This window comes from Bubalus bubalis, chromosome 14, assembly GCF_019923935.1.
Source record: "Bubalus bubalis isolate 160015118507 breed Murrah chromosome 14, NDDB_SH_1, whole genome shotgun sequence".
Taxonomy (NCBI): domain Eukaryota; kingdom Metazoa; phylum Chordata; class Mammalia; order Artiodactyla; family Bovidae; genus Bubalus; species Bubalus bubalis.
The window spans coordinates 24,701,942-24,726,906 of NC_059170.1; the positions used below are offsets into that span (position 1 = coordinate 24,701,942).

At 49.5% G+C, this 24,965-nt stretch overlaps 1 protein-coding gene across 1 annotated transcript in view; it reads right to left on the bottom strand.

Moving 5' to 3' along the window:
- Window positions 1-24,573, bottom strand: part of BMP7 (bone morphogenetic protein 7) — an 85,231-nt gene extending 60,658 nt beyond the window's left edge. The window contains exon 1 of the mRNA XM_006049008.3: window positions 23,590-24,573. Coding sequence (XP_006049070.1) covers window positions 23,590-24,007 — 418 coding nt within the window. The 5' untranslated portion in view covers window positions 24,008-24,573. The remainder of the gene's footprint in view (window positions 1-23,589) is intronic.
- Between the last annotated feature and the right edge of the window lie 392 nt (window positions 24,574-24,965).

Consider the following 24,965-nt stretch of genomic DNA (forward strand, 5'->3'; position numbering starts at 1 on the left):
AGCATGGCTCTGCAGCATCAGTGGGCTGGCTTCTGATAGTGACATGATGATATAGAGCTTATCGCTAATAAGGGTCAAATACATGTTCTCAGAGATACACCAGAGGTTGCTCCTCAGAAAGTTCCCAGGGTGAGAAATTGCATGGATGGGGTCGCAAAGAGTCGGACACGACTAAGCGACTGAACTGAACTGAGGGAGAGCTTGGACTTCCCCCGTGGCTCAGCAGTAAAGAATCCGCCTGCAATGCAGAAGATGCAAGAGATGAGGGTTCCATTACTGGGTCAGGAAGATCCCCTGGAGAAGGGCACAGCAACCCACTCCAGTATTCTTGCCTGGAGAATCCCATGGACACACTCTTCATTTTCATGCATTGGAGAAGGAAATGGCAACCCACTCCAGTGTTCTTGCCTGGAGAATCCCAGGGAGAGGGGAGCCTGGTGGGCTGCCATCTATGGGATCGCACAGAGTCAGACATGACTAAAGTGACTTAGCAGCAGTAGCAGCATGGGGGAACTTAATTCCAGAGCTGTGGGAGAGGCCTGGAGTGCACACAGATGGGTCCCAGGCTCTCAGTTCTGTCTATAAAAACAGGCATGATGACGCCTGCCCCAGTCACAGGGCCACCTGGGAGCTTGTCCCTTGGTGAGTGACTTCAGGCTGGATAATCATCAGACCCACCAAGTTCAGGGGCGCGGGGGCAGGGGCACGGCACCAAGATCCCCTCCCCTCCACTGTGCGGGCCATTTACCCTCCCTGAACACCTCCTCCCCTCCCATCCTGTTCATTTCCTTCCTAGGAATTCATGCTCTGCATTCGTGATTGATTGGCCTGTTGACCTGTTTGTTAACCGTCTTCTAGCTTTTAATTTCTAGAGTAAGACCTGGGAGAGGGCACAGGGCATATGAGGCTTGAACATGGAGCCAGGATGGGGTTTGAATCCAGGCTCTGTCACCCATGGGGCCCTTGGGCAAGTTACTCTTTGTCTGTCAAATGCGAGGATGAGGAGAGAAACCCTGACTTCACTAGGTTGGCATAGGATTAAAACAGACCACGGATCCTCAAGCTTCAGTGTGTTCCAGAATCGCCGGGGAGCTTGTTAAAACACAGACCACTGGACCGACTCCCAGTCTTTCTAAGATGGGAGATCTGGGGTGGGGCCCAAGAACCTGCATTTCTAACAGGCTCTCAGGAGACACTCATGCTGCCAATCCTCTGCCTATGCGATTTCCCAGACAAGAATAGTGGAGTGGGTTGCTGTTTCCTTCTCCAGGGTATCTTTCCGACCCAGGGATCGAACCCATGTCTTCCTGCATCTCCTGCACTGGCAGGCAGACTCTTTACCACTAAGCCACCAGGGAAGCTGGGCTCCCTTAATGGGGTAGAAAAGCCCCTCGCGGCCTTGCTCCGCTGGAGAAGCAGCAAAGAGTTTGGGCTGAGATGGGGCCTGACAGCTTGGGTTGACTTGGGTTCTGCCAGCAGTGACTTGGGACCTGCGAACCCATCTCCGTGAGGCTTAGCTTCCCCTTCGATAAGATGGGGACACAAAGAGGCCCCCAGTTATGGGGCCGTGGTGAGAATTCGAGGAGACAGAGGCCAGCAATCATGGGACATGGCAGGGACACATGCCAGACTAGAGCAGGCCCCAGGAGTGGCTGGGGTGGGAGAGGCACCACGAGAGCCCGCGCCCCCCTCCCCCAGGACAGGAGGGTGCCTGCCCAGACCTTCCTCCAAAGCAGGCAGAGACTCCTGGGTCAGCTGGGCAGGCACAGCTGGTTTAAGGTATTTTAGAGGCAAATCAAATCAAATGAGAATTTATAATCCTTCCTGAGGTCTGGGTTCCATCAACCTAAACTCATTAGGCCCGAGCAGCGCAGGTGCAGCTAAGGAAGAGATTGTTCCGCGTTTCCTTCACGCTGGGCGCCCATCTCCCTTTCAAAATAAGAGTCTTCTCTAAAACCCCACATACTTGGAGCAAAACTCTCATTACAGAGGCATCAGCTTCCATTTCTGCAAATAGGATAATCAAGAGACCTGCATAAGCCAGTCCAGGGGACTGGCAGGTGGAGTCTGGCAGAAACCAGCAAACCAAAACCCCCATTGAGAGGACTTCCTTGGTGATCCAGTGGTTAAGACTTCGCCTTCCCGTGTAGGGGTTATGGGTTCGATCCCTGGTCAGGGAGCTAAGCTCCCACATGCCTCATGGCCAGAAAACCAAAACATAAAAAACAGACACAATATTGTAACAAATTCAATAACGACTTTAAAAATGGTTCACATTTTTAAAAATCTTAAAAAAAAAAAAAAAAAAGACCCTCATTCATTTCATGCTCACATTTTAACAAACTGAACTTGCCTTCCCAAGCTGAACTATCAAAACATCCTGAAAACTGCATTGCTGTCCCTTGAAACTATTTCTGGTAAGTGAGGGAAAATCAGAGATCAAACCAAACAATGGTTCTGAAATTACAGTGTCAGTCCTCTGGTGAATGTAACTGCAAACAGATTTCCAATGTGAGTGTCCAGTTTACATGAATCAGGTCTGAATAGGGGTCATCTTTCCAACTCATTGGAAATGATTAGTAGGATTTAAGAAGTACGAAAGGGCTTCCCTGGTGGCTCAGAGGGTAAAGAATCCGCCTGCAATGCAGGAGATCTGGGTTCGATCCCTGGGTCAGGAAGATCCACTGGAGAAGGGAATGGCAACCCACTCCAGTCCCATGGACACAGGAGCCTGGTGGGCTACAGTCTATGGGATCACAAAAAGTTGGACAAGACTGATTGACTACTGTGCAATCAAATGGATAAAGATTTAAAACAGGCAAAACTAGTCTATGTCATTAGAGGATGGGACAGCAGCTGCCCGTGAGTGAGGGTGCCACAGGGCTCCTGGCAGCTAGTCATGTTCTGTTTCTTGCATCTGGGCACTAGTACTCAGATACCTGAGTGTCTGAAAGTGTCTCACTTTGTGAAAATTCCTAACTCCTCTAGATTTGTGCACTTCTGTACACATGCTACACTTCAACAAAATTTTGTTAATAATATCTATCAGCTGGCTATATCCATCTCCAGTTCTACTCAAGAAGTATTTGTCACCATAGTTCCCCTATTTTAGGAGGTGTGATTAATTTAATACCAACTCTTTGGGGAAAAGATACTAATATTTTTATCGATTTTTTTTATTTGGCTATGCCAGGTCTCAGTTGCAGCTTAGGATCTTTAGTTATGGCATTTGAACTCTTAGTTCCAGCATGTGGAATCTAGTTTCCTGATCAGGGATTGAATCTAGGTTCCCTGCATTAGAAGCATGGAGTCTCAGCCATTGGACCACCAGGGAAGCCCCCACCCTTATCAGTTTTAAGACTTCTTGGTTTCAGAAACATCAATAATCAAAGAAATGGAAGATTTTACCTAAAGCAAATAATTGGGAAACGCTTGCGTGGCGTCTACTGCCCTGACCTATGACCCTATGACAGCAAAGCTTTATTCACTTGTTCTAAACCCATCCTTGAAGCCTGAGGTGCAGCTCGGGATCAAGATTAAGTAACTGGACTCCCAAATTCAAATACACTTTCTGGGCCAGCTGATGCTTCTCTGTGCTCAGTTTTCTAGTCTCCAAAATAGGGGGGACCACCTGAAATGGCTCCTATGGGAATTAAATAAGCAATAAAGGCCAAGAGGAAAACGGGTGCTTAGCACCCTTGACAAATGTTAGCTACTAGGATTATTACTATTTTTATGACTAACTTAGCAATAATTGGATAGTATACACGCCTCCAACTCCCCAATCTAGCCACAAAGGCTAACTCTCAGAAACCTTATTTATGTAGCATGGTCTACCTCCTAGACCTGACTGATTCATGAGTGAACATGTAATTCAAGCTGTCTAAGAGTCCCTAACCAGGAACTTTAGTTGGGTGCAGTAGCTCAATTGAGTCCTCAGGAACTCAAGTTTCTTCTATCTTTTTGCCCTGCCGTTGTCTGCATGTTGACATTTAGTCCTTAGGCTTGTTGCCTAAGGGTCACAAGATGGCTGCCATGGCTCCAAACATCCCGTCTTCACAGGACCACATTCAAGGTAAGAAAAGGATAGCGTGTTCTCTTTGTTTATCTGTCACTCACCAGGAAGCAAAATATTTTTCAAAACCACCTCCCACCCCTTTCTACTCCCAGCAGATTTCCTCTTATATCTCACTGGTTAGACCAGCATCTCATGGCCATTCCAACCCACTAGGGAAGCTGGTAAGGCAAATATGTGGCTAGCCAGAGAGCCATAAATACAAGTTGGTGTGGGTGGCATCTTTCTCCCAATAGGCAGGGTGCCAGAGGAATATAGTGAGGCAGAGATGACAGACATAGAGTGAATAACCCTTGGGCTCTCTAAGGACCTGTTGCTGTTATGTCCTTTCCAAAGTCTTGTTGTTGTTCAGCCATGAAGTCTGACTCTTTGCAGCCCCATGGACTGCAGCACACCAGGCTTCCCTGTCCTTCACTGTCTCCTGGAGCTTGATCAAACTCATGTTCATTGCCTCAGTGATGTTATCCAACAATCTCATCCTCTGTCTCCCCCTTCTCGTCATGCCCTCAATCTTTTCCGGCATCAAGGTCTTTTCTAGCGAGTCAGCTTTTTGCATCAGATTGTCAAAGTATTGGAGCTTCACCTTCAGCATCAGTCATCCCAAGTCTTAGGCATGCATTGATTTTCTTTTTACTCTCCTTAAGCTAGTTTGAAGATACATTTTTTGTCTGCAACCAAAGAATTCTGTTACATATAATGTTATTCACAGCAAACACATACTCTGCCCAGAAAAAATTTCTTAAAATACCTCTACATCCTTTCCCCCTGATCATCTCTTCCAACCAGAAGCCTCTCGTGTCCATCTCTCTTGGAAACAAGCAGAAGTAACCCATGTGCCCGGAACCCACATATGGGAAAAAGTTCTTACAGGCTTTCAGGATACAAACAGGGTTTCGACCAGGATGGGCAGGCCTTGGGTCCGAGCAGCTCTCTACCCTCGGCTCATAAACAATGACACAGATTCTTAAAATGTCTTAAGTCTCTTGATCTGCTCTTCCTCTTCCCAGAGGGAGATAGGAGCCTCCTATCCCACAAGCAGAACTCAGTCCAAACCCTACCTGGCCTCTGCTTCCTTCCAGGGGACAATGATGCTGACCATCTCAGATCACTTTTAAGACCCTTGCTACAAGTCTAAGGAGATGGTGATAAAGTAGTTTTCAGCAAACAACTGGCTGTTGGCCAGAATCCCACGGAGTCTTCAAAATCAGGGTGAGATGTGCACCTATTTACAGGTTTGAGTTTAAAGAGAAACTGAAGTCTCTCCAGAGGCTACAGAGGGTCTGGTTGAATTAATGCCAACATGCAATCCACTTTCTGTATATATTCACTGTGGCACAGTATTATATGGAGACTTTGCAACTAATTTGTTAAATATGGAAGCAATATATTGAGCATGTGCTCAGTCGTGTCTGACTCTTTGCGACCCTCTGGACTGTAGCCTGCCAGGTTCCTCTGTCCATGGAATTTTTGAGGCAAAAATACTGGAGTGGTTGCCATTTCTTTCTCCAGGGGATCTTCCTGACCCAGGGATTGAATCCCTATCTCTTGAGTCTCCTGCATTGGCAGGCAGATTTCTGACCACTGCGCCACTTGGGAAGCAACCAGTTTAGGGTTCCAATTTTTCTGGGCATAGTGCAGAGTTGAGTCAAATCATGTGCAAATAACCTGTGTAAATCCAACTATACATCACATAGAAAAAACAAAGAGGGAGAGAGAAACAACTTAGATTATTAATATTTGAATGTGGTTACCCAATGACCACTTCCAACACACTTTCCATCCCCACACTTTCCCTCTTACTGTGTGGGCCAGAAGCCACTTTCATACCTTTCCATCCTTCCTTGCAGCAAGATCAGGTCTTGTGAACCAGTTTGGGCCAGGGGACTTAAAGAGACACCTTCTAGGGAAAGCCAGGAGACAGGCAAGCAAGGAGAGCTCTTTGGGCCCTTCCCCTTTCTCTTGCCTTGAATGTGGGAGTATATGAAGATGTGATGTCTGGGGCTGCAGCAGCCATCTTGTAACTGTGAGGTTAGCAATAAGGCATCTGAGGATGGTGAAGGCAAGGAAGAAAGTTCATGGATTCCTGGATTATATCACTGAGCTGCTACCCCAAACTTGGAATCATGTCACTGAAGACTTGCTGTTATGGGAGATACTGATATGCTTTTGGAGCCGAAGCCACTGTTAAGCAGGTGTATTGTGACTTAGAACAAGTCCTAAAAGAGACATCATTCCTGTCCACAGAAGCAAGGAGTAGCCTTTGGGAGGCATATATCTTGCAGTACTTCCTATTCATGAAAGTGGTGCGAGAGGTGCTAGTGTTTACAAATAAGTGTGTTGGTAAAATACGGCACTAAACTAAAGCTACTTGTGTCATGTCATGTGTCATGGAAGAAGCACAATCTATCCCAACGCTGGGAGAAAATCCAGCAGTAGGGACTTAACATACAGAGTGTGTCTGTCTCCAAAGTGGCATCTTCCTAAGGAATTCCAAGGGTAATTTTCACTCTGCCCAATTTCTGTCTGACCCACTACCTTTAGCCTAGCCCCTACAAAAGGGCAAATGCAGCCTCACACTTTCAAAATGTCTAGGCCTCGTCAAAATCTATAATGGGAGATGAATAAATAATATAAATATAGTTTTTCAAATGTAAAACTACTTAGGTGAATGTACTCAGTCGCTCAGTCCTGTCCAACTCTTTGGGATCCCTGGACTGTAGCCCACCAGACTCCTAAGTCCATGGGAGTTTTCAAGCAAGAATACTGGAGTGGGTTGCCATTTCCTCCTCCAGGGCATCTTCCCAACCCAGGGACTGAACCCACATCTCCTGCACTGGTAGGCAGATTCTTTATCACAGAGCCACCAGGGAAGCCCACTTAGGAAAATGCAGAGTCTTCAGTGTGAGGACTAAGTTGGACCTGGAGAGGAACTGACAGGCATCCGCAATGAGGACAAATCAGGACAAAAGGCCATCACAGAAGGACCATGAAGAGACTCTGCAGCCAGTCTGGGCTCCAGAGGCAGTCCCAGGAGCAGCCCCCATTTACTGAGAGATCATTGCTTTCATCCCATTTAATCCTTGCTGCCCTGGGCCCTAAGCCATCCATGTATGAGAGAAACTGCTATGAACTAAATTGGCTTGCGTGCATACATGTTCAGTTGTGTCCAACTCTTTGCGACCCTATGGACTGTATGTAGCTCACCAGGGCTCCTCTGTCCATGGAATCTTCCAGGCAAGAATACTGGAGTGGGTTGCTGTTTCCTCCTCCAGAGGATCTTCCCAACCCAGGGATTGAACGTGGGTCTCCTGTATTTCCAGCATTGGCAGGAAGATTCTTTACCACTAGCACCCTACAGGAAGCTCTGGGCCCCCCTAAATTCATATGTGGAACCCCAACCTTCAACAGAAGAGTATTAGGAGGTGGGGTCTTTGGGACATGATGAGGTTTAGCCGAGGTCATGAAGGGCTGGGAAGGCAGGCAAGCGGCATCACTACCAGCCGCTAATGTTACGTGTGGGGCACCTGCTGCCATGTGGGCACCATGCTCAGCTCTCTTCCCAGATCCTCACAACAGCCCTTATAGAAAAAGGAAGAGGCCTGAGCTCTCTCTCCATCTTGGGAGGACACAGCCAGAGGGCAGCCATCTCCTTCTACAAGCCAGAGACAGAAGAGAACCCAGCCAAGCAGGCACCCTGATCTTGGACCTCCAAAACTGTGAGAAATAAGAATGTGATGCTTCAGCTCCCCAGGCAGCGCTGTTCTGTTCTGAGAGCCCAAGGCAACTAAGACAGAAGCTGGGGCCTGGAGCATCTGAGTGCTTCAGTCACTCGCATGAGGTCACACACCTTTCCCTGGGACTCCAAGCCAGGCAGACCTGCTGTCCCCAAAGCTGAGCAAGTGACTTGTCACCCCCAAGCTCCGGTTTCCTCACACATAAGAATAAATGTGGAAATCGTGCTTTTTGATGAGTGACTGGTATATGGGTAGGTCCTCACTTCAGGGGGAGAAATGTCAATCACCTCAAAAAATGAGGTGAGACAAGGAAATGCTGGGCTTCCCAGGTGGAGCTAGTAGTCAAGAACTCGCCTGCCAATTTAGGATGCATAAGAGATGCGGGTTTGATCACTGGGTCGGGAAGATCCCCTGGAGGAGAAAACGGGAACCCACTCCAGTATTCCTGCCTGGAGAATTCCATGGACAAAGGAGCCTGGCGGGCTACAATCCATGGGGTTGCAAAGAGTCAAACACGACTAAAGCAACTTAGCACACACACACAGGAAATGCCACCAAGTCTGACATGGACAGAGTTCAGAAAAAAAGGTATAATTTTACTGTAAAAGCCTTATTCATTTTTAAAAATAGGCCAGTCCATAGTCGTGTTTGTGTCGTAAGCTGGAGGGCTTACCATCCAGCTAGTCCTGACCATCGGGTGTTTCCTTCAAACTCCGCATCGATAAACACAGATTACCATCAGCAAGAAGCAACTTTCTAGTATAACAGGATCCATAATAAGAAGGGCAGATTCCTGGTTTGCCTCATGCTCAGTCAACAGAGACCAGCTTTGCACTTCACCACAGTGCATCCAGCCAAGGGGAGGACCACCTGACCCCGGGTCCCACAGCACTCAGCAGGTGGGATATGTGTCTACACAGCTCCCACCCTCAGAAGGAGGCAGCGGTGCATCCCACTGCCCCACATGCCAGGCAGAGGAGCAGGAGGACCTGCATGGGCCGGCCAGCTCCAGAGCGGTCCGAGTTTTGGCCGGGCAAGTAACAGCATCACTACCAGCTGCTAATGTTACATATGGGGCGCCTGCTGCCCTGTGGGCACTGTGCTCAGCTCTCCACCGCCACCCCCCACCCCCAACCTTGGAGGGGACAGATCCTCCCAGCAGCCCAGGAGGCAGGCGCCAACATGAATTCAGAGGAGGAAATGGGGACCTAGAGTCTAGTAACCTGCCCAAGGTCATAGAGCTAACAAGTAGCAGAGGTGGGATTTAACTCATGTCCGACCCCAGAGCCAGTCTTAGCTACCACCCGAGGTGTTTTAGGAGATTAAAAAAAAAAAGATGATGGGGAGGGGGCTGCTGGGATGAAGTAAATTTAGGAAAAGCTGTGCAGTCTATTTGATCTCCTTGATGGGAATTCATGATGCCCGCCCCACACGAGGGGCTTCCCAGGTGGCGCTAGTGGTAAAGAACCTGCCTGCCAACGCAGGAGATGTAAGAGATAAGAGTTCAATTCCTCGGTCAGGAAGATTCCCCTGGGGGAGGGCATGGCAATCCACTCCAGTATTATTGCCTGGAGAATCCCATGGACAGAGGAGCCTGGCAAGCTACAGTCTATAGGGTTGCAAAGAGTCGGACACAACTGAAGCATGTATGCATGCACACCCCACATGAGAGATGCCAGAAAGTGCTCAAATCTGTTTAACTAAGAGTTTGTTCAAACTCAGAGGAGCCCCTCCAACATTCTGGAAGAGAAAGCGTATCTGTGCGTCACTGGATGTCCACAGAAAACAAAGGAGGCAGATAAAACTGGGTTTTTCCTTTTTTACTATTTACCTTTCCCCAGGAAAAGGGTTATTGATGTTCTAAAGCAGGAGTCAGTAAACTTCTATAATGGGCCAGATAAAAAATATTCTAGGCTTTGGAGACTGTGCCATCTCTGTAGCAACCACTCAACTCCGTGGATGGAGTATGAAAACAGCCACAGACAAGACACAAACAAAAAGAGTCCCAATTAAGCTTTATAGATACTGGAGCCTGAATTTCATCTCATTTCCACATCATGGAATATTCTTCTTTTACCACTCTTTTTTAAAAAATGAGCAAGTCATTTTTGCTCACAGCCTGCACAAAAATTAGCGGGTTTCCCTGCTTTATTTACTACAGCTCTGAGCTGCCTTGAGAAATAGAAACTGCTGCTTCTGTGCTCCCAGCACCCCCTTGCCCCTGGCAAGTTACCTGCTGGAGGGAAACAAGGTAAGAGAGAGTAGTGAATAGTGAAAGTCACTCAGTCATGTCTGACTCTTTGCGACCCCATGGACTGTAGTCTGTCAGGCTCCTCTGTCCATGGGATTCTCCAGGCAAGAATACTGATGTGGGTTGCCATGCCCTCCTGCAGGGGATCTTCCCAACCCAGGGATCGAACCCAGGTCTCTGGTACTGGTAAGGCAGATGGTAAGGCAGATTCCTTACCCATCTGAGCCACCAGGGAAGCTGCAAGAGAGTTTTGCCCTGTTTCCTCCAGAGCAAAGTTTGGGGAAGGAAACAAAGAGACCAGTTCTAAGTGTGTATTCAATCATTTTTTAGTATCACTGGGCAGAAGGTGCTGTAAAAATATTTTGGCTCCCAGGAGACTTTAGAGATCTGACCTCCTTTTCATCTCCAGGGTGTTTCAAATCCAGGCAGAGCTGGGATCCCAGGACAGGGCTCACATTTTGATTGCAATCTGTCTTCCTTTCAACTGGAAAATGATCCATCAGTCTTGCCCCAACTCATCACCATGGGCAGATGGGTTTGAAGCAAAAGTTCTCAAGTCAATTTCCAAGTTTGAGGAAAGGTACCCTAAACCAGGGCTTCCCTGGTTGGTTCAGTGGTAAAGAATCTGCCTGCCAATGCAGGAAACAAAGGTTCGATCCCTGAGTCAGGAAGATCTACTGGAGGAGGAAATGGTAACCCACTCCAGTATACTTGCCTGGGAAATCCCAAGGACAGAGGATCCTGGTGGGCTACAGTCCAGAGGGTCGCAAAAGAGTCGGACACGACTTAGCGACTGAAACAACGACATCAAGCCTAAACCAGTGGTTCTCAGTCAGGGGCCATTCCCCGCAGGGCACCTCTGATAGATGTTTGGAAACATGCTGTTTGTCACAGCTTCTGGCAGCTCACGTGTAGGGCTCAGCGATGCTTCTCAACATTCTACTACAGCACACAGGATGCCCTCCCCCACAACAGAGAAGAGTGAGCTGAAAACGTCAGCAGTGCTGAGGCTGGAAACTCAGCTCTAAAGCTACCTGAAAAGGCTGCTTCCAAGTTCCTAGGGTGTTTGAGGCACATGAGACCCAGAGATTTCTGGATTCCCTTCCCCATCCCCCGACCAGTATATTAAGACAATTAAGAGCTCAGAGGTAAGTAGGTATAAGGCAAGTAGCTTCATTTATTGTTTCCTCCTAAAGGAAATGACCAACCAGTGCCTCCACCCTATAAACATTTACTAGCCCTGGAAGGTTCTGAGGCCCCCACTGCCATTTTTAAGGGCTTCTCCCTCGTCAAATGTTAGGTCAAGTCAGTCAGAAAAAGGAACCTGAGAAGGGAAGATGCGGGGGGAGCGTGGGGGGTGCATTTCACAAAGTTCAGGACCAAGAAGAAAATTGAAAGACCTGATACGACCCACCCACCCGCTGCCTTTCTTGCTTATAAACAGAGGACTGCTTTACACAGGGCATCTCTTGAAGGGAGGCAGAGAGAGTTTTAGAGGTCTCAGGACACTGCCACGTGGGGCTTTCATTTGCTGGCTGAGGCCCCGTTGGGTTAATGGCTCTGTGGATTGATGAGTTGTTGGTCTTCGGGGCATGATATCCTGAGCACACTCTAAGACAGCTCCCCAGGTCCACACCGCCAAGAGGCACCTCAGGGCTGAGCTTCCAGCGAGGACTTTTCTATATCCAGTGGGAGAGCTTTCTGGTTCACTGGGGCTTGGAGAAATGTAATCACAGAGAAGAATGCAGAGGGTGGTGGTGGTTTAGTCACTAAGTTGTGCCTGACTCTTTGTGAAACCATGGACTGTAGCCCGCCAAGCTCCTCTGTCCATGGAATTATCCAGGCAAGAATACTGGAGTGGGTTGTCAGTATCCCCTTCTCCAGGGGATTTTCCTGATCCATGTATCAAACCCATGTCTCCTGTATTGCAGGCAGATTCTTTACCGTCTGAACCACCAAGGAAGCCCCGAATGCAGAGGAAAACGTAACTAATATCTAGGTACCCACAACTAAAAACTTGCTGTTCAGTCACTAAGCTGTCTCCAACTCTTTGCAACCCCATGGACTGCAGCGCACCAGGCTTCCCTGTCCTTCCCCGAAACTCCACTTTCTCCCGGAGTTTGCTCAAGCTCATGTCCACTGTGTCTGTGATGCCATCCAACCATCTCATCCTCTGTTGCCCCCTTCTCCTCCTGCCTTCAAACAACTAAGAATTAGCAGGAGTCAATACCATGGTTGCTTCCTTCCCCCCCCCCCCCATAAAGTTCTTGTTTTAGAAAAACTTTAGATTTATAGAAAACTTGCAAAGACAGTATAAAGTTCTCGTGTATACTCAATCAGCTTCCCTCAAGATTCACATCTTCCATAACTGTGGGACACTTGTCAAACCTAAGAATTTAACATGGATGGATGACTATTAACTAGACTCCCAATTTTTTTCAGATTGCATCAGCTTTTCCATTATTGTCCTTGTTCTGTTCCAAGATCCAACCCAGAATAGCACACTGCACTTTCCAATGATTTCTTATTATTAAAACACATTAAAAAAATTGCTTCTAAAAATTATTCATTTACTTATTTTTGGCCACATTGGGTCTTTGTGGCTGGGCACAGTCTTTCTCTAGTTGTGGGGAGCAGGGGTTACTCTCTAGCTGAGGTGTATGGGCTTCTCATAGTGGCGGCTTTTCCTGCTGCAGAGCACAGGCTCTACAGTGTGAAGGCATGGTTGTGGCTTGTGGGCTCAGTAGTTACGGCATGTGGGCCCTAGAGTGCTGGCTCAGTAGTTGTGGGGCACGGGCTTAGTTGCCCTGCAGCATGTAGAATCTTCCCAGACATGGGATCGAACCCATGTCCCCTGCATTGGCAGGTGGATTCTTAACCACTGGACACCAGGGAAGTCCAATATTACTTTTCTTTTTTTTTGGCAGGGGGAGTCCAGTCTTATTATTAAAATAATGGAAACAACCAGAATAGTTGAAGTTTATTTAAAATTTCTCCCCAATCCCATCCCTTTCCTGCCTCCCTAAAGGCAGCTGGTGTGAGTTCTGTGGCGTTGTTTCCATAATATGTATTCGCCCAACGATAGATGGTATTATCTGGTGATCTTGTGTGTGTCTATTGTGACACCATGAGGAATGCTTACACCCTAAACATCCTCCTATACAACTGGCCTTCTCTCTCTTGACACTGTTTTGAGTCTAAGTTGATACATAAAAAAATAAGTTCTTGCATTTCCCTTCTGTTTCATTACACACGTATAAATAAATTTATCACAAATTTATTTCTCCAGTCCCCCACTCATGGACATTTAGACTGATGGTGATTTGATGTTATTACAATCAGTATGCAATATTTATTTCCATACATGTGGTAAAAACTACTCCTCCTTTCCATAAGGTGTCTTGAGGTATTGCTATTAAAATATCAGTCCCTAGCTGCCTCTGGAATTTTCCCATCAGTGGGGTGTGGGGTGCACATAGGAACCCCAGTACATAGGCACTCAGGGCCCTTGACCCTGTCAATAATTCTTAATGCACAGAGACAGAACAGAGGGGAGTTTCCACAGCAGGGTGGAGAGTGAAGGGGAAGGTGTGAGTTGCTTATCTTTATTTTCCTCTTCAGAGCACAGAGCCACAAAGGCAAGGTCAAGGGCTGAGAGGCTGTTCTGGTGGTCTCATCACCACTGCCCGTGTGCTCCATCTCCACCCTTCACACACCTCCACTGGGCCCCCGGAGGAAAGCGTGAATAGGTTTACATTCAGCAAGAGCTGGATTCAAAGGCCAACCTCACCACTTCCTAGCTCTGTAAATTCGGGGCCCTTTAGCCTCTTCCTCCTTAAAATGGGAATGATACGACTTGTTATGCAGAACCAGAGAGAGTGGAACCAGATAAGGGAGGCTGTTATAAATCCATTAGTGCTACAGAAAGATCTCAACCCTCCCACATTATCACTATGATTTATTTCAGTGATGCATTTAGATAATGAAGGAGTCCCTGACATTTAGTTTCTAGATTCAGCTTTGCAAGACCCTGCCTGGAGACCCTGCCTGGACAAGGAGGTGCCTCTGAAGGAAAAGCTGGACCTCATGATAAGGCAGTCACCTGCACATCCCGGACAAACACCAACCAGGAGGGCAAGAACCTCTTGAGCCAAGATGAGTGTCAGGCTCCTTGATTCTCTGGCTACTGAACCCGAGGGCAGCTGAAGCATGCTTTTGCTGAAAGACAGGTCCTAAAGAGGCGAGTCATTTTACAAGGGAAGCGAGAGAAGCGGTTATTCTTGTCCAACCACGTGAATACTTCAGTGATTGGGACACTTCCAGAAACACTGTTCTCCAAAATGGGGTGCAAGGATTTAGGGTAGGCAAGAGGGATGCAGTGGGACACAGGGCGGGAAACAACATACTCTCAACTAAGTTTCAAGAACTGATGAACGTCAGGGAAGATGGAGATTCAAAAAATCTCTGCATAACTAAGTGGATGAGATTGAAAAATACAGACCTTATTACAGTAAGGCGGCCAACAGTTCACCTGCTCCATTCCCATAATTTCATCTGGTGAGAGCACCTTCGCTTACATCAGTGTGCTCATCATGAGTGCCATTTCCCAGTTGTCTCTTTCCAAGCTTGGGGTGAGACTGTCATCTCCTGCCACTTTGGGTCAGGTCTGGCCATGTGACAGGCTCTGACCAATGAAATGTGGGCAGAAGCACCCATGTTGCTTCCAGCTGGAATGAGGAAAAGCCCATGGACAAGCCATGCTGTCTTTCCTTTTGGTACTGTAACTGGTGACATTCAAGAGGGTGGCAGCTCTATCAGCCTGGAGTCCTGAGCACCCTCCCTCCTGGCGGAAGTGCAGAGCACCCTGCCAACCCACAACGCACCCATAACAAGAGAACAACAAGGCCCTGTGATTTCAAACTACTGAGATTCGTGGGGTTCTTTGTGAACTCTTGATGCTGACTAGACCAAGGATCAAAATAATCAAAATTTAGGACCAGACCTTTAGCTCGCTGCCTCCAAACTGCTGAACTGCAAGTTTTGAAAGACTAAACTCCATCAAGTTGAAAATTTTAGTGGTAGCAAAAATTACATTTGTCTGGCTAATGAATTAAACTTGCAATCTTTGCACTAATTACTAATGATGCATTAGTTAAAATGTGTATTAGTGAACATAAGAATTTTGTATTTTTTTATCTTTAGTGCCTCCTACTTAGATTTCTCTTTTAGTCTTTGTTTTATAGAGTACAAACCTAAAACAGGAGTAATTATATGATCTATTTCTTCTTTGGGTGCATACTCAAAGATTTATTAGTAGGGATTCAGTATTAAAAAACACTCAGGGGGACTTCCCTGGTGGTCCAGTGGGTAAGACTCTGCACTCGCAATGCAGGAGGCCTGGGTTTGATCCCTGGTCAGAGAATTAGATCCCACATGCTGCACTAAGACCCATCGCAGCCAAATAAATAAATATGAAAAAAAAACACACACACTCAGAAGACACTGCCTTAGAACAGCTCTACGTCTTTCAGGCATACAAACTGCCAATGTCTGAACGCTTTCTGTGCTGTAAGAATTCTGCAGGGCAGGGCAAGAGTAGGCTAGGAAGAATGCCTGAGAAAGCAGTCAAGAGGAGACTCCTTTATTGAAGGCCAGAACACAAGTCATCGAAACTACAGAATAACCTGCCTGCCTTTGAGTGCGTGGTTAAACCACTGGGCAGACGAGCGCAGGGACCATTCTAGGTGGATGGCCATGCTAAGTGCTTGGGTTCTTTTTTTCCTCCAAACTACGTGAAAGCAGGAGAGAGGCTGGCATTACAAGATGGTACAGGCCTAACTTCAATGTTTAAAAACGTGCAAGTCCGCAGTTTTGGAAACACTGCAAGTTTTTATTCACAGCCAAATTTAATTAAGCCAGACAACAGAAGATTGAAACTTGAAAGCTACTCTGGGGAGGTAAAGAAGTGAAAGAATAACACGTGACCTCAAAGATGTGGGGAACCTTAATACTCGCTAAGTCAAGAGTTTTCAAATGGTGTCAAAGGAGCTGAAGAGAATTTATGGGAAAAGTTGGGTGAGAAAGCCCACCCTGCGTCTCAGGCCCTGGAGACGCCCGCCGTCCACTGATCTCCAGAGGCTTCCAAACACACTGAATCCACTCAGGGATGTGTTATCCCAACCCTAGCTGGGGGAATGCAGCGGGGCGGGGGTGGGGGGCAGCCTTGCACCTGCTCCCATAAAAAGTGGGGAAGTTGTACCGGTCTGTTAATGAATGCTTTGGGCTTGTCACTCCCTCTAAGGAAAAGACAATTTGTACTTTGACCGCTTTCCAGGAAGGGATGGGAAGAAATATGTCAGTAATATGAGTTTTTGAAATAAAAAAGTTTTTATTTTGGAATAATTTTTGATTTACAGGAATGTTGCGTGGACAGTACAGACAGTTCCTGTGCAGCCCTCATTCAAGTTTCAGGTGCCCGAGGAAGAAAATTTTTAAATAGCCATTGATGCTAAAATCGAGAGCAAGTCAGCATTAGGCTCTGTGTGTGTGCTCAGTCACTCAGTCGTGTCCGGCTCTTTGTAACCTCATGGACTGTAGCCTGCCAGGTTCCTCTGTCCATGGGATTTCACAGGCAAGAATACTGGAGTGAGTTGCCATTTCCTTCTCCTAGGGATCTTTCCAACCCAGGGATCAAACCAGGGTCTCCTGCATTGGCAGTTGGATTCTTTACCACTGAGCTGCCTGGGAAGCCCCAGCATTAGACTCTATCTATCCTCAGGTAAGTTTGATGTGCTCTAACTTCACTGATCTCTAAAGAAGAAAATGAATGTGTGAGGGGTATATGGGTGTACACAAAGATGTACATCTTTAGGGCCATTTTCTTCATATCCCTAAAACAACATGGGTGGTTTAATCTTGGTATTTTAAGATCAAGTACTTAAAAACTGAAATTTGGACTATTATACCAACGTGAATGGTGATCTGGCCACCAAAACAGAAACAAGGTTCACCATTTATTGTGCATCTACTGTGTACCAGACTCTACCCACACGAGATTTGATTTCGTCTTTATGAGGGTCTGTGGAGGAGGAGATGCCTATCCAGCTTTCTAAAATGAAGAAACAAACTCAGAGACATTAAGTAACTTGCTCAAGGTCACACAGCTAAAATGCAACCATAGTGGAAACAGACACAGGGGTTTAAGCCGTGTCTAAAGAGAATCAGTGTGGATGCCGTGCCGTTCTCTCTCGCCAAGTCACACCCTCTGCTGTCACCAGGAACTTCCGCTACACGGCAGTGAAGCCCCCAACCCCCCACTCCATATATCACCCAGAATTAGCTGCAAAGTGTCAGGAAACTTGGCCAGGCAGCCCCAAGCATCAGTGAGGGCTGGAAGCCTTCACCGTGAAGCCCTTTATAGAAAGCCGCAGTTGGCAGCCCCTGCTCCTGCATGGGAACAAATTAACATTGGCATTCCAAACACAGGAAAGGAAGGAAATTGGAAACACAGTTTATACTTGGCCAGCTCTTTGAAATACTGTACCATGCTACCGACATCAATTAATGAAAAGCAGGGTTGTGCTGAGAGGCTCTGGTTTGCAAATGCATTAACACACGTTAAACATGTTTGTACAGGAACCAGATTATAAGCACCCTGGCTCCAAAACAATAAAGCAATTACCCTAAAACTGGTGCTCTCAGAGTTGTCATTAATTCAATCCACTCCACTCGGATCAGCTAAGGCTTTTCTCGGCTCCCAGCAATGCCTCCCGACACAAATGTTGAAAGGACAGCATCGCACATGCTACTCTGAGTTTCACATAAGTAAGTGTCAAGCTTCATGCACTGCTAATATCCCCCCAAATCATAAACACTCCACTTTGGGAGGGGGGAGGTAAAACACAGAGGCAGCCCTGGTATTCATCCACATTGCCATTTCACGTCAGGTTTGGGCAACTTTTCCCCGCAGAAGGTTAACTGGGAAGTATCTGTTCCACATTAAGAAATATCGAGTCACATTTTTTGTCAAATAATATTTGTCAAATGCCATTTGCTGCAAAACCCAGAATTCAACTGCAGCTGAACACACAACTAATACTGAATGGTTCACATAATAGCTGTGGTTGTACATGGGATCATTTGAGCGAAAGCACCCCCCTTCCTCTATAAACTGTTTCAGGAATTGGAAAGAAAAGCCTCTGAAGCTCTGGAATAAATAAAGTACTGTGCCTTGAGCCGCCCGGTACAAAGGACCCAGCAGGCCGGGAGAACAGACTCAAAACAACCAGGAAGGCAGAGAAAAGATTTTAGATGACGGGGGCAGGGGTGAATCGCGGCAGGTCTGGCTTGCAGAGTCAGCCTCGGCTAGTTTCTTGAAAGACTTGCACCTTCACACACTGCGCTTGTGGGTCCAGGCACCTGTGAGCACATCCTGGAGCCAGGCAGCAAACATCCCTGATGTGGCCGGTGCCTCACCCAGGTGACATCGCCGCTCACCGCCATGCCGATCTGGTATCCTTCACATTGTCGGAGCAATTTGGGTGTGCAAAGCTAAATGCATTCTCCTTTGCACCACAAATTAACAGTTTCTATGTAAATATTGGTATTTCCTCACCCCAGGAAGGCGAGAGGAGGCAAAATGACACCGGCGCATTTGATTGAAACTAATTAAAAGCAGAGGGTCAAGCAATTCAATATATTGATTTTACCAGTGGGACTTAAATCTTCTATAATAAGTGTACACAGCTGCAGTGTTCTCCCACCGCCACGTTTTAAAGGCTAATCCTCGCATTCCTTCTGACAATAACATGACAGGTCCCACACATCCCTGCCTGTGCCCTAACCCCAGTGACACTGCCAGAGCGAATTAAAGCAAAGCACTCCAGCATCCCCCGCCACAAACCAGCCATGCTGACAGCCCCCAGCAAGGTATGAAGAGGTGGTCACCAAAAAATGAACGGGGTCAGCCGCCTGGTCCAGAGGGCTCTCCATTCAAAATCTGCAGCTGGTTAAATGGGCGGGCAGGCTGGGGAAGGGTGGAGACAGGGAGAGTGTTAGGACACTCTGATTCTCACAATGGGCCAAATATGACCTTACCCAATGGGGGAGGGGGGGCGGGGGATGATATTAAAGCGATACGGGTGATCAATCAATTTAGATGAGGCTCTCCCTGGAATGAAGTCATCACTCTCTCCAAGTTCAGCAGACATGTGATATTCGCTCACATCGCAGGCACGCCGGTGGTCAAGGGATCGCGGGCCAGCTGTGTTTATCTCGGCAGAGGCTTGACAGGCAGCGACGCGATGGAAGGCCCCAACCCAGAGCTCACAGGAGCTGCATCTCAGAAGCTGTTTCCTCTCTCTGTGCATGCAGAGAACCCCTCTCTGCTTCTCCAGGTCTCGTCTCTCACCCTCTTCAAGGGCCACCCCGTAACCGAGTGACAACTCTGGAATCAACCACTCTGGAATCAAAACCACAAACAGCCATGCGAGCTGGCATCCAGGGCTTGGCCTTAACCTGCTCTGATTCCAGAAGGGAACTACAAAGACGATCCAAAAAGTTCAAATCTGGGTCACATATATCCTTGGGAGGAGGGTGGGGGAGAAGATCTTTGATTTATATAAGCAGGAAAATGAGGTTTAAAAGAAGTGATGTTGAAAGGGTTACTGAAAACACAGCTGTTGGTACGCTCCTATAGCAAAGGCACTCTGCAGAAAAGAGAGAAAGAAAGAGAGAAGGAGGGAAGGCTGGGTGACATCTATATTAACCTCTGGCTGCTCACCAGTGAAGGCCGGCGCTTGAGCGCTGGAATGCGGGACAGCCCTTTCCAAATTTTAACACAAGCCAGGTTACAGCTGCGAGTGCCTGCAGCCCGTGCTCCCTCGGCAAGCACTCCCTGAAGGAAATTTTTAAACTGTAACTGAATCTTTTTCTAATACTCTACAGTGGTAGGGCCTGTTCTGAAGGGGCAAAAGGAGAGATCTTAATGCCAAACACTTGTCAACAAAAAGGATCACCAGATGGTATAAAATAAAAGTAAAACGGAACGGCCTTCTCCCTGTGCCTCCTCCCTGTGCCTCGGCTACATTAACAAAAGCCACTTCTAGACCCTGAGCCCAATAAGGACAGGTTTCTAACTTCCTTTTTTTTTTTTAACCTTAACTTCAAAGATGAAACAAATTTTGTTCCTTCATAACCTGGACCAGAGACAGACGTGTACCACACACCCCCAGTGCCACGGTTTCTTTAGAAGATTCCAGAAAGAGTTGCTGAATTTCTCCAAAGAAAGAGGGTGGGGGGCAGCTATAGCCAGATTCGGTTTGCAGAACTCACATTGCCTGGGGACAATTTAAGAGTGGGTAGCCTGTTTTGAATTCCAAAATTAAGTCTACACAGAGGAGTTGGGGGCTTGTTAATCCAAACCAGTTTACAAATCTCGCCATTGAACTTAAGAGGCCCAGGCTGGGAAGATGCGAGTCTCCGTCTGGCAGTTCAGCTAGCGTCACACGGGCTTTATTGTACAGGCTGGTCTTTGTCACAAGGTGCGGTCTGAGGTCCTCATTCTCAGCACCTGGTTTTGTCATAAATCCTCCTCTAGTTCCCTCTCTGTTTAGATCCCACTCCAGCCTGGCAAAAAGCTTGAATTCTGAGGAGAATGACTTGCAGGAACAAAAACCAGTCTGGCTGCAGACAGAGGGAAGAAGAAATGTACCAGGTCTGCAAAAGCCTTCAGAATTCAGGCTGAAGTCCCCCAAGCACTGCAGGACAGCAGGGGTATGCAGTGATGGAGAAGAGGGTGGTGGAAGGAGGAGGGGGCTTTGGGGCAAGGATCGGGTGGTGGAGGTCAGTCTGCCTTCAAGGTCTCTGTCGACAATCCCCAACAGACCCCTTGGGTCCCCTGCATGATAACAAGAGGTAGCTGCATATGAATAAATGACATTTTCTCACTTTTAGGTAAAGTGTGAGACTAAACACACTCCTTTAGAAAACTTTGTATGTTACAAGTCAATATGAACTGCAATCCAAGGAAAAGCTGTGTGTTTTCTCTCAGCCTCCAAGCAAATCTCCTACATGCCTCCCTCCAACCCCACTGCTACCCCCAGCCCCTCCTGAGCAAAATCTCGGAACCCCTACAGAACAGAAGAGATCGGACGTTAGTTCCCATACGCTGCGGAGCAGAAATTAAAGGGCAACCATAGAAACATCTACAGGAAGCGTCTTGCCCAAATGCAGTCCAGGTCTTCACCCAACTAATTACCTCGAGTTTTAGGGGCCGAGAAAGAAAGAAAACAAGGTCAGGGCACTCTGTTAAAAGCCACTCTGCCATCTAATTTGGAGTGATGTTCCAGAAAGCAAGACCTGAGAAAGTCAGGACTATCCCACAAAGCCCAAAGCCAGCCCGACTGATTAAGAGGCTCAGACAAGCCAGTCTTTGTCCTTTCAAGATGAAAGAAATGTGGCTAACGGGTTGAAAGGTGTGTGTACAGCCAGAGAAGGAAAACCACCCAGCTGTGGCCTTCCCAAACAAGTTCCAGCTTGCTCCCCACTGCCATGGGGGAGCAAACAGCCCTGCCCCAAGTTTCCCAGAGGTGCCCAGTTGGCAACCTGGTCCTTTTCTGGCATGCGGGGAGCCCGGGTCTGGCCAGGCTGCTGGTCCGTAAATCGTAGGGTCCTTTCCAAAGCTCTGGGTTTGCAGAGCCCTCCACAGAAGCCAGGGCTTACAAATACCTTTCGAATGACCTCAGCCAGGCTCTGAAGGCCACCACCGGGACCTGCTGCCTTCACCGAGAGTCGCTGGTACCCAACAGAACAGAAAAGATACCATAAATCCCCAGCCTGAGAAAGGGCCCTGGTTAACCCCTGGCTTCAGGATGGCTACAGAACTCTGCTTTAACTGATGTATTTATATGTACATATTTGGGATTTTTCTTTAGTTTCTGGTATAGGTCACAAATACACGTTGGGGGGGGGAAAAGTCACACAGACAGAAGTGCAGACAATGAAAAAATCTGGCCTTAACTCCCAATCCCTAAGGCCCCAACCCAGTTCTGCCCTGCCGCACCCCCCCCACCCCAAACCCCAGTGAAATCTATTTCCAGTCCATGGTGTCTTTCCCAGTGGGAAAGGCTGATATACCACATGTATGTAACCTCACTGATCTGCACCTTGCTTTTTTCCACCTCATACATCTTGGAGATTGTTCTAAATCAGGACATATGGGGTTGCCTCATTCTAACAAGCTGCCTAGTATAATTTAAACTTTCTTGAAGTCATTTTGGCATCTAAACCTCCCACCCCTTGCTCTCGTTGGAACTCGTTTCACTATTTGATTTGGGGCTATTATTAAGGACAGACAATGGCGTCCGGGGAACTCCAGGGACCTTATCTGGTGCAAGAAGCGCTAAGGTTGATCCGCGCTTCCCGCCACCCTCCATCCACGCCCCGGGTGCCCCGCGAGGGGCTTTAGGACCATTATTTCCCTGTTGACACAGCGCCGGTGGGCGTGAGTTTGCTGTCTTGACTTCGTACGTATTTTCGCAGCAAGTTACACATGTAGAATGAAAGCGGCTCAGGAAACAGCGCTATCGGGGCGTGTTATCTCAGAAACCAAATATTTGATCATCAGCCCTACAGCGCGCAGTTGGGGGTTAGTTTGAGCAAGCCTGGTGAGTGTGCGTGCACAGATGGAAGGGGAGCACCGCGCCCCCGCCGCAGCGCCAGCCTCGAGGTCCCCGGGGTCGTCGGGGCTCTGGTCAGAAGCCGGGTCCCCTAGCCTACCCCGGCGGCGTCTGCTGGGAGATCCCTTGCCACCCATTAGCCGAAAGCCATGGTTTGCGCGCCACACGTGATAAACGCTGAAAACGGATTCTGCCGGTCCGGGACCTATCATTAAATATTTAAAATAGAAAGCTCGCAATGGCCATGTTTCTTCCCCAGCTCCAGCCAGGAGAGCTGAGAGCGAGGGGGGCGCCCAGCGGTCAGGAACGGGGCCCCCGCGGCGCCCGGGGCGCGCTGCACGCTATGGCGGGCGCACCGGGAGGAGACAGGTAGGGCTAGCCAGGGCCGGGATGGGAGGCAACGCCCGAGATGCCAGGGCCGGGCAGAGCAGAGAGGGGCTCAGAAAGGGCGGGAAGGCAGCTTCGCGGAGCAGGGCCCTTTAAATCCAGGTAGCGCGGGCCGAGCCGGCCGGGCACAGCTCACATGACCGAGCCCCGCGCTTTGAACTGAGCCGCGGCCCGCCCGGCGCCTCCTGCCCCAGAGGTGCGGCCACCGATTTAACCCAGAGAGGGCTTCAGACCGGTCCTCACTCCCCCCAAACTCCCACAGGCCAGATGAGCCCGGCTCGCCCTACCTGCGGGGCGCGCGGCTAGGGTCCACTAAGGCAGGGGGGTGGGAGACCCTTGGCTGCAGTTTTGCTAACGACCAAAAGTGGAGAGATGGGCGGGCTGGATGTTAAGAAGCGTCCCCCTCCCTGTCCCAAAGCGACTCCTGACCCAGAGGCGCACCCCCTCCCTCCCGCCTCCACTCACCGAGGTTGACGAAGCTCATGACCATGTCGGCGTCGGTGAGGAAGTGGCTATCTTGCAGGCTGGCCAGAGGGGGGCCTTGGGTACTGAAGACGGCCTTGTAGGGGTAGGAAAAGCCCTGGCCGTCGGGCCCGCCGCCCTCCTCCACCGCCATGGCATTGTACAGGTCCAGCATGAACATGGGCGCCGAGTTGTGCTTGCCCTGGAGGTGGGGGCGCGGGCGATGGGGCAAGCCCAAGATGGAGAGGATCTCGCGCTGCATCTCTCGGCGCTCCTGACTGCGGAGGCGCCGGTGGATGAAGCTCGAGTGCACCTCGTTGTCCAGGCTGAAATCGGCCAGGGCGGAGCGCAGCAGGAACAGCGGCGCCCAGAGCGCCACGAAGCTGTGCGGCGCCGCGGCGCGCAGCGAGCGCATGTGCATCGCGCCGGCTCTACGCGCGACCCGGGCTCCGGGCACCCGGCACCGGGGCCCCGCGCCGCCCCAGGTGGCAGAGGGGGGCAGGCGGCCGTCCAGGCCGCTCGGTCACTTGCTGCAGATGGGTCCCGCTGCGCCCGCGCCGGACATGGCCCCTCCCCGACCCGCTGCGCTCTGCCTGGACCCCCGCCCCCGGCTCGGCGCTGGCCCCGGGGCCCCTCGCCCCGCACTCGCCCGGGCGCACCGCGGGGCTGGAAAGCCGGCTCGAGCGAGCGAGAGAGCGAACGAGGAGGCGGGCGCGGGTGGGAGGAGCAGCTAGCAAACCCAGGAGCCGGGAGAGCGAGTGCCGGGGAGGCGGCGAGGCGGCTGGCGAGCGGGCGCTCCTTCCTCTGGCTCCTCTCGCGCTCTTGCTCTCGAGCGGCAGGGACCCACCCTCTTCCTAACTCCGGCGCTCAGAGCAGGGGCCTCAGGTCGCTCACCCAGCCCCGCGCGCCCTTGATCGCACGAGAGGCCGCCTCAGGAGCCTTAGAGTGGTACGCGCTGGGGCCTGGGAGGAGGAGGAGGAGGGGGAGGAGGACGGGCTTCCAAGGGCCCCTCCCGCGCCCGCGGCCTCCCACCTGCCCTCGGCCCCGCCCTCCCCCCAGCGGCGCCCAATGGGTTCATTCATTCCTTCTAGTGCGCTCTACAAATATTTACTGAGTGCGCGCTGGGTGCCCAGCGCCCGGCTGGGCGCCGCGGGGATGCGGAGAGGGGAATCCGAGCCGGCCCTGCCTTCTCCGGACTCGCTGTCCGGACAGGGTAGGAGGCCTGAGCGGGACCCGTGGGATTCGCGCTGCGGTGGAACAAGCTGGAGGAGATCGGAGGAAGCTCGGGGATACGGAAGGCTTCCTGGAGGAGGTGGCACTCGAGCCCTTCACCTTTCTTGCCCCTTCCATTTACTCCAGACACGCAGATCCCTCCCTGA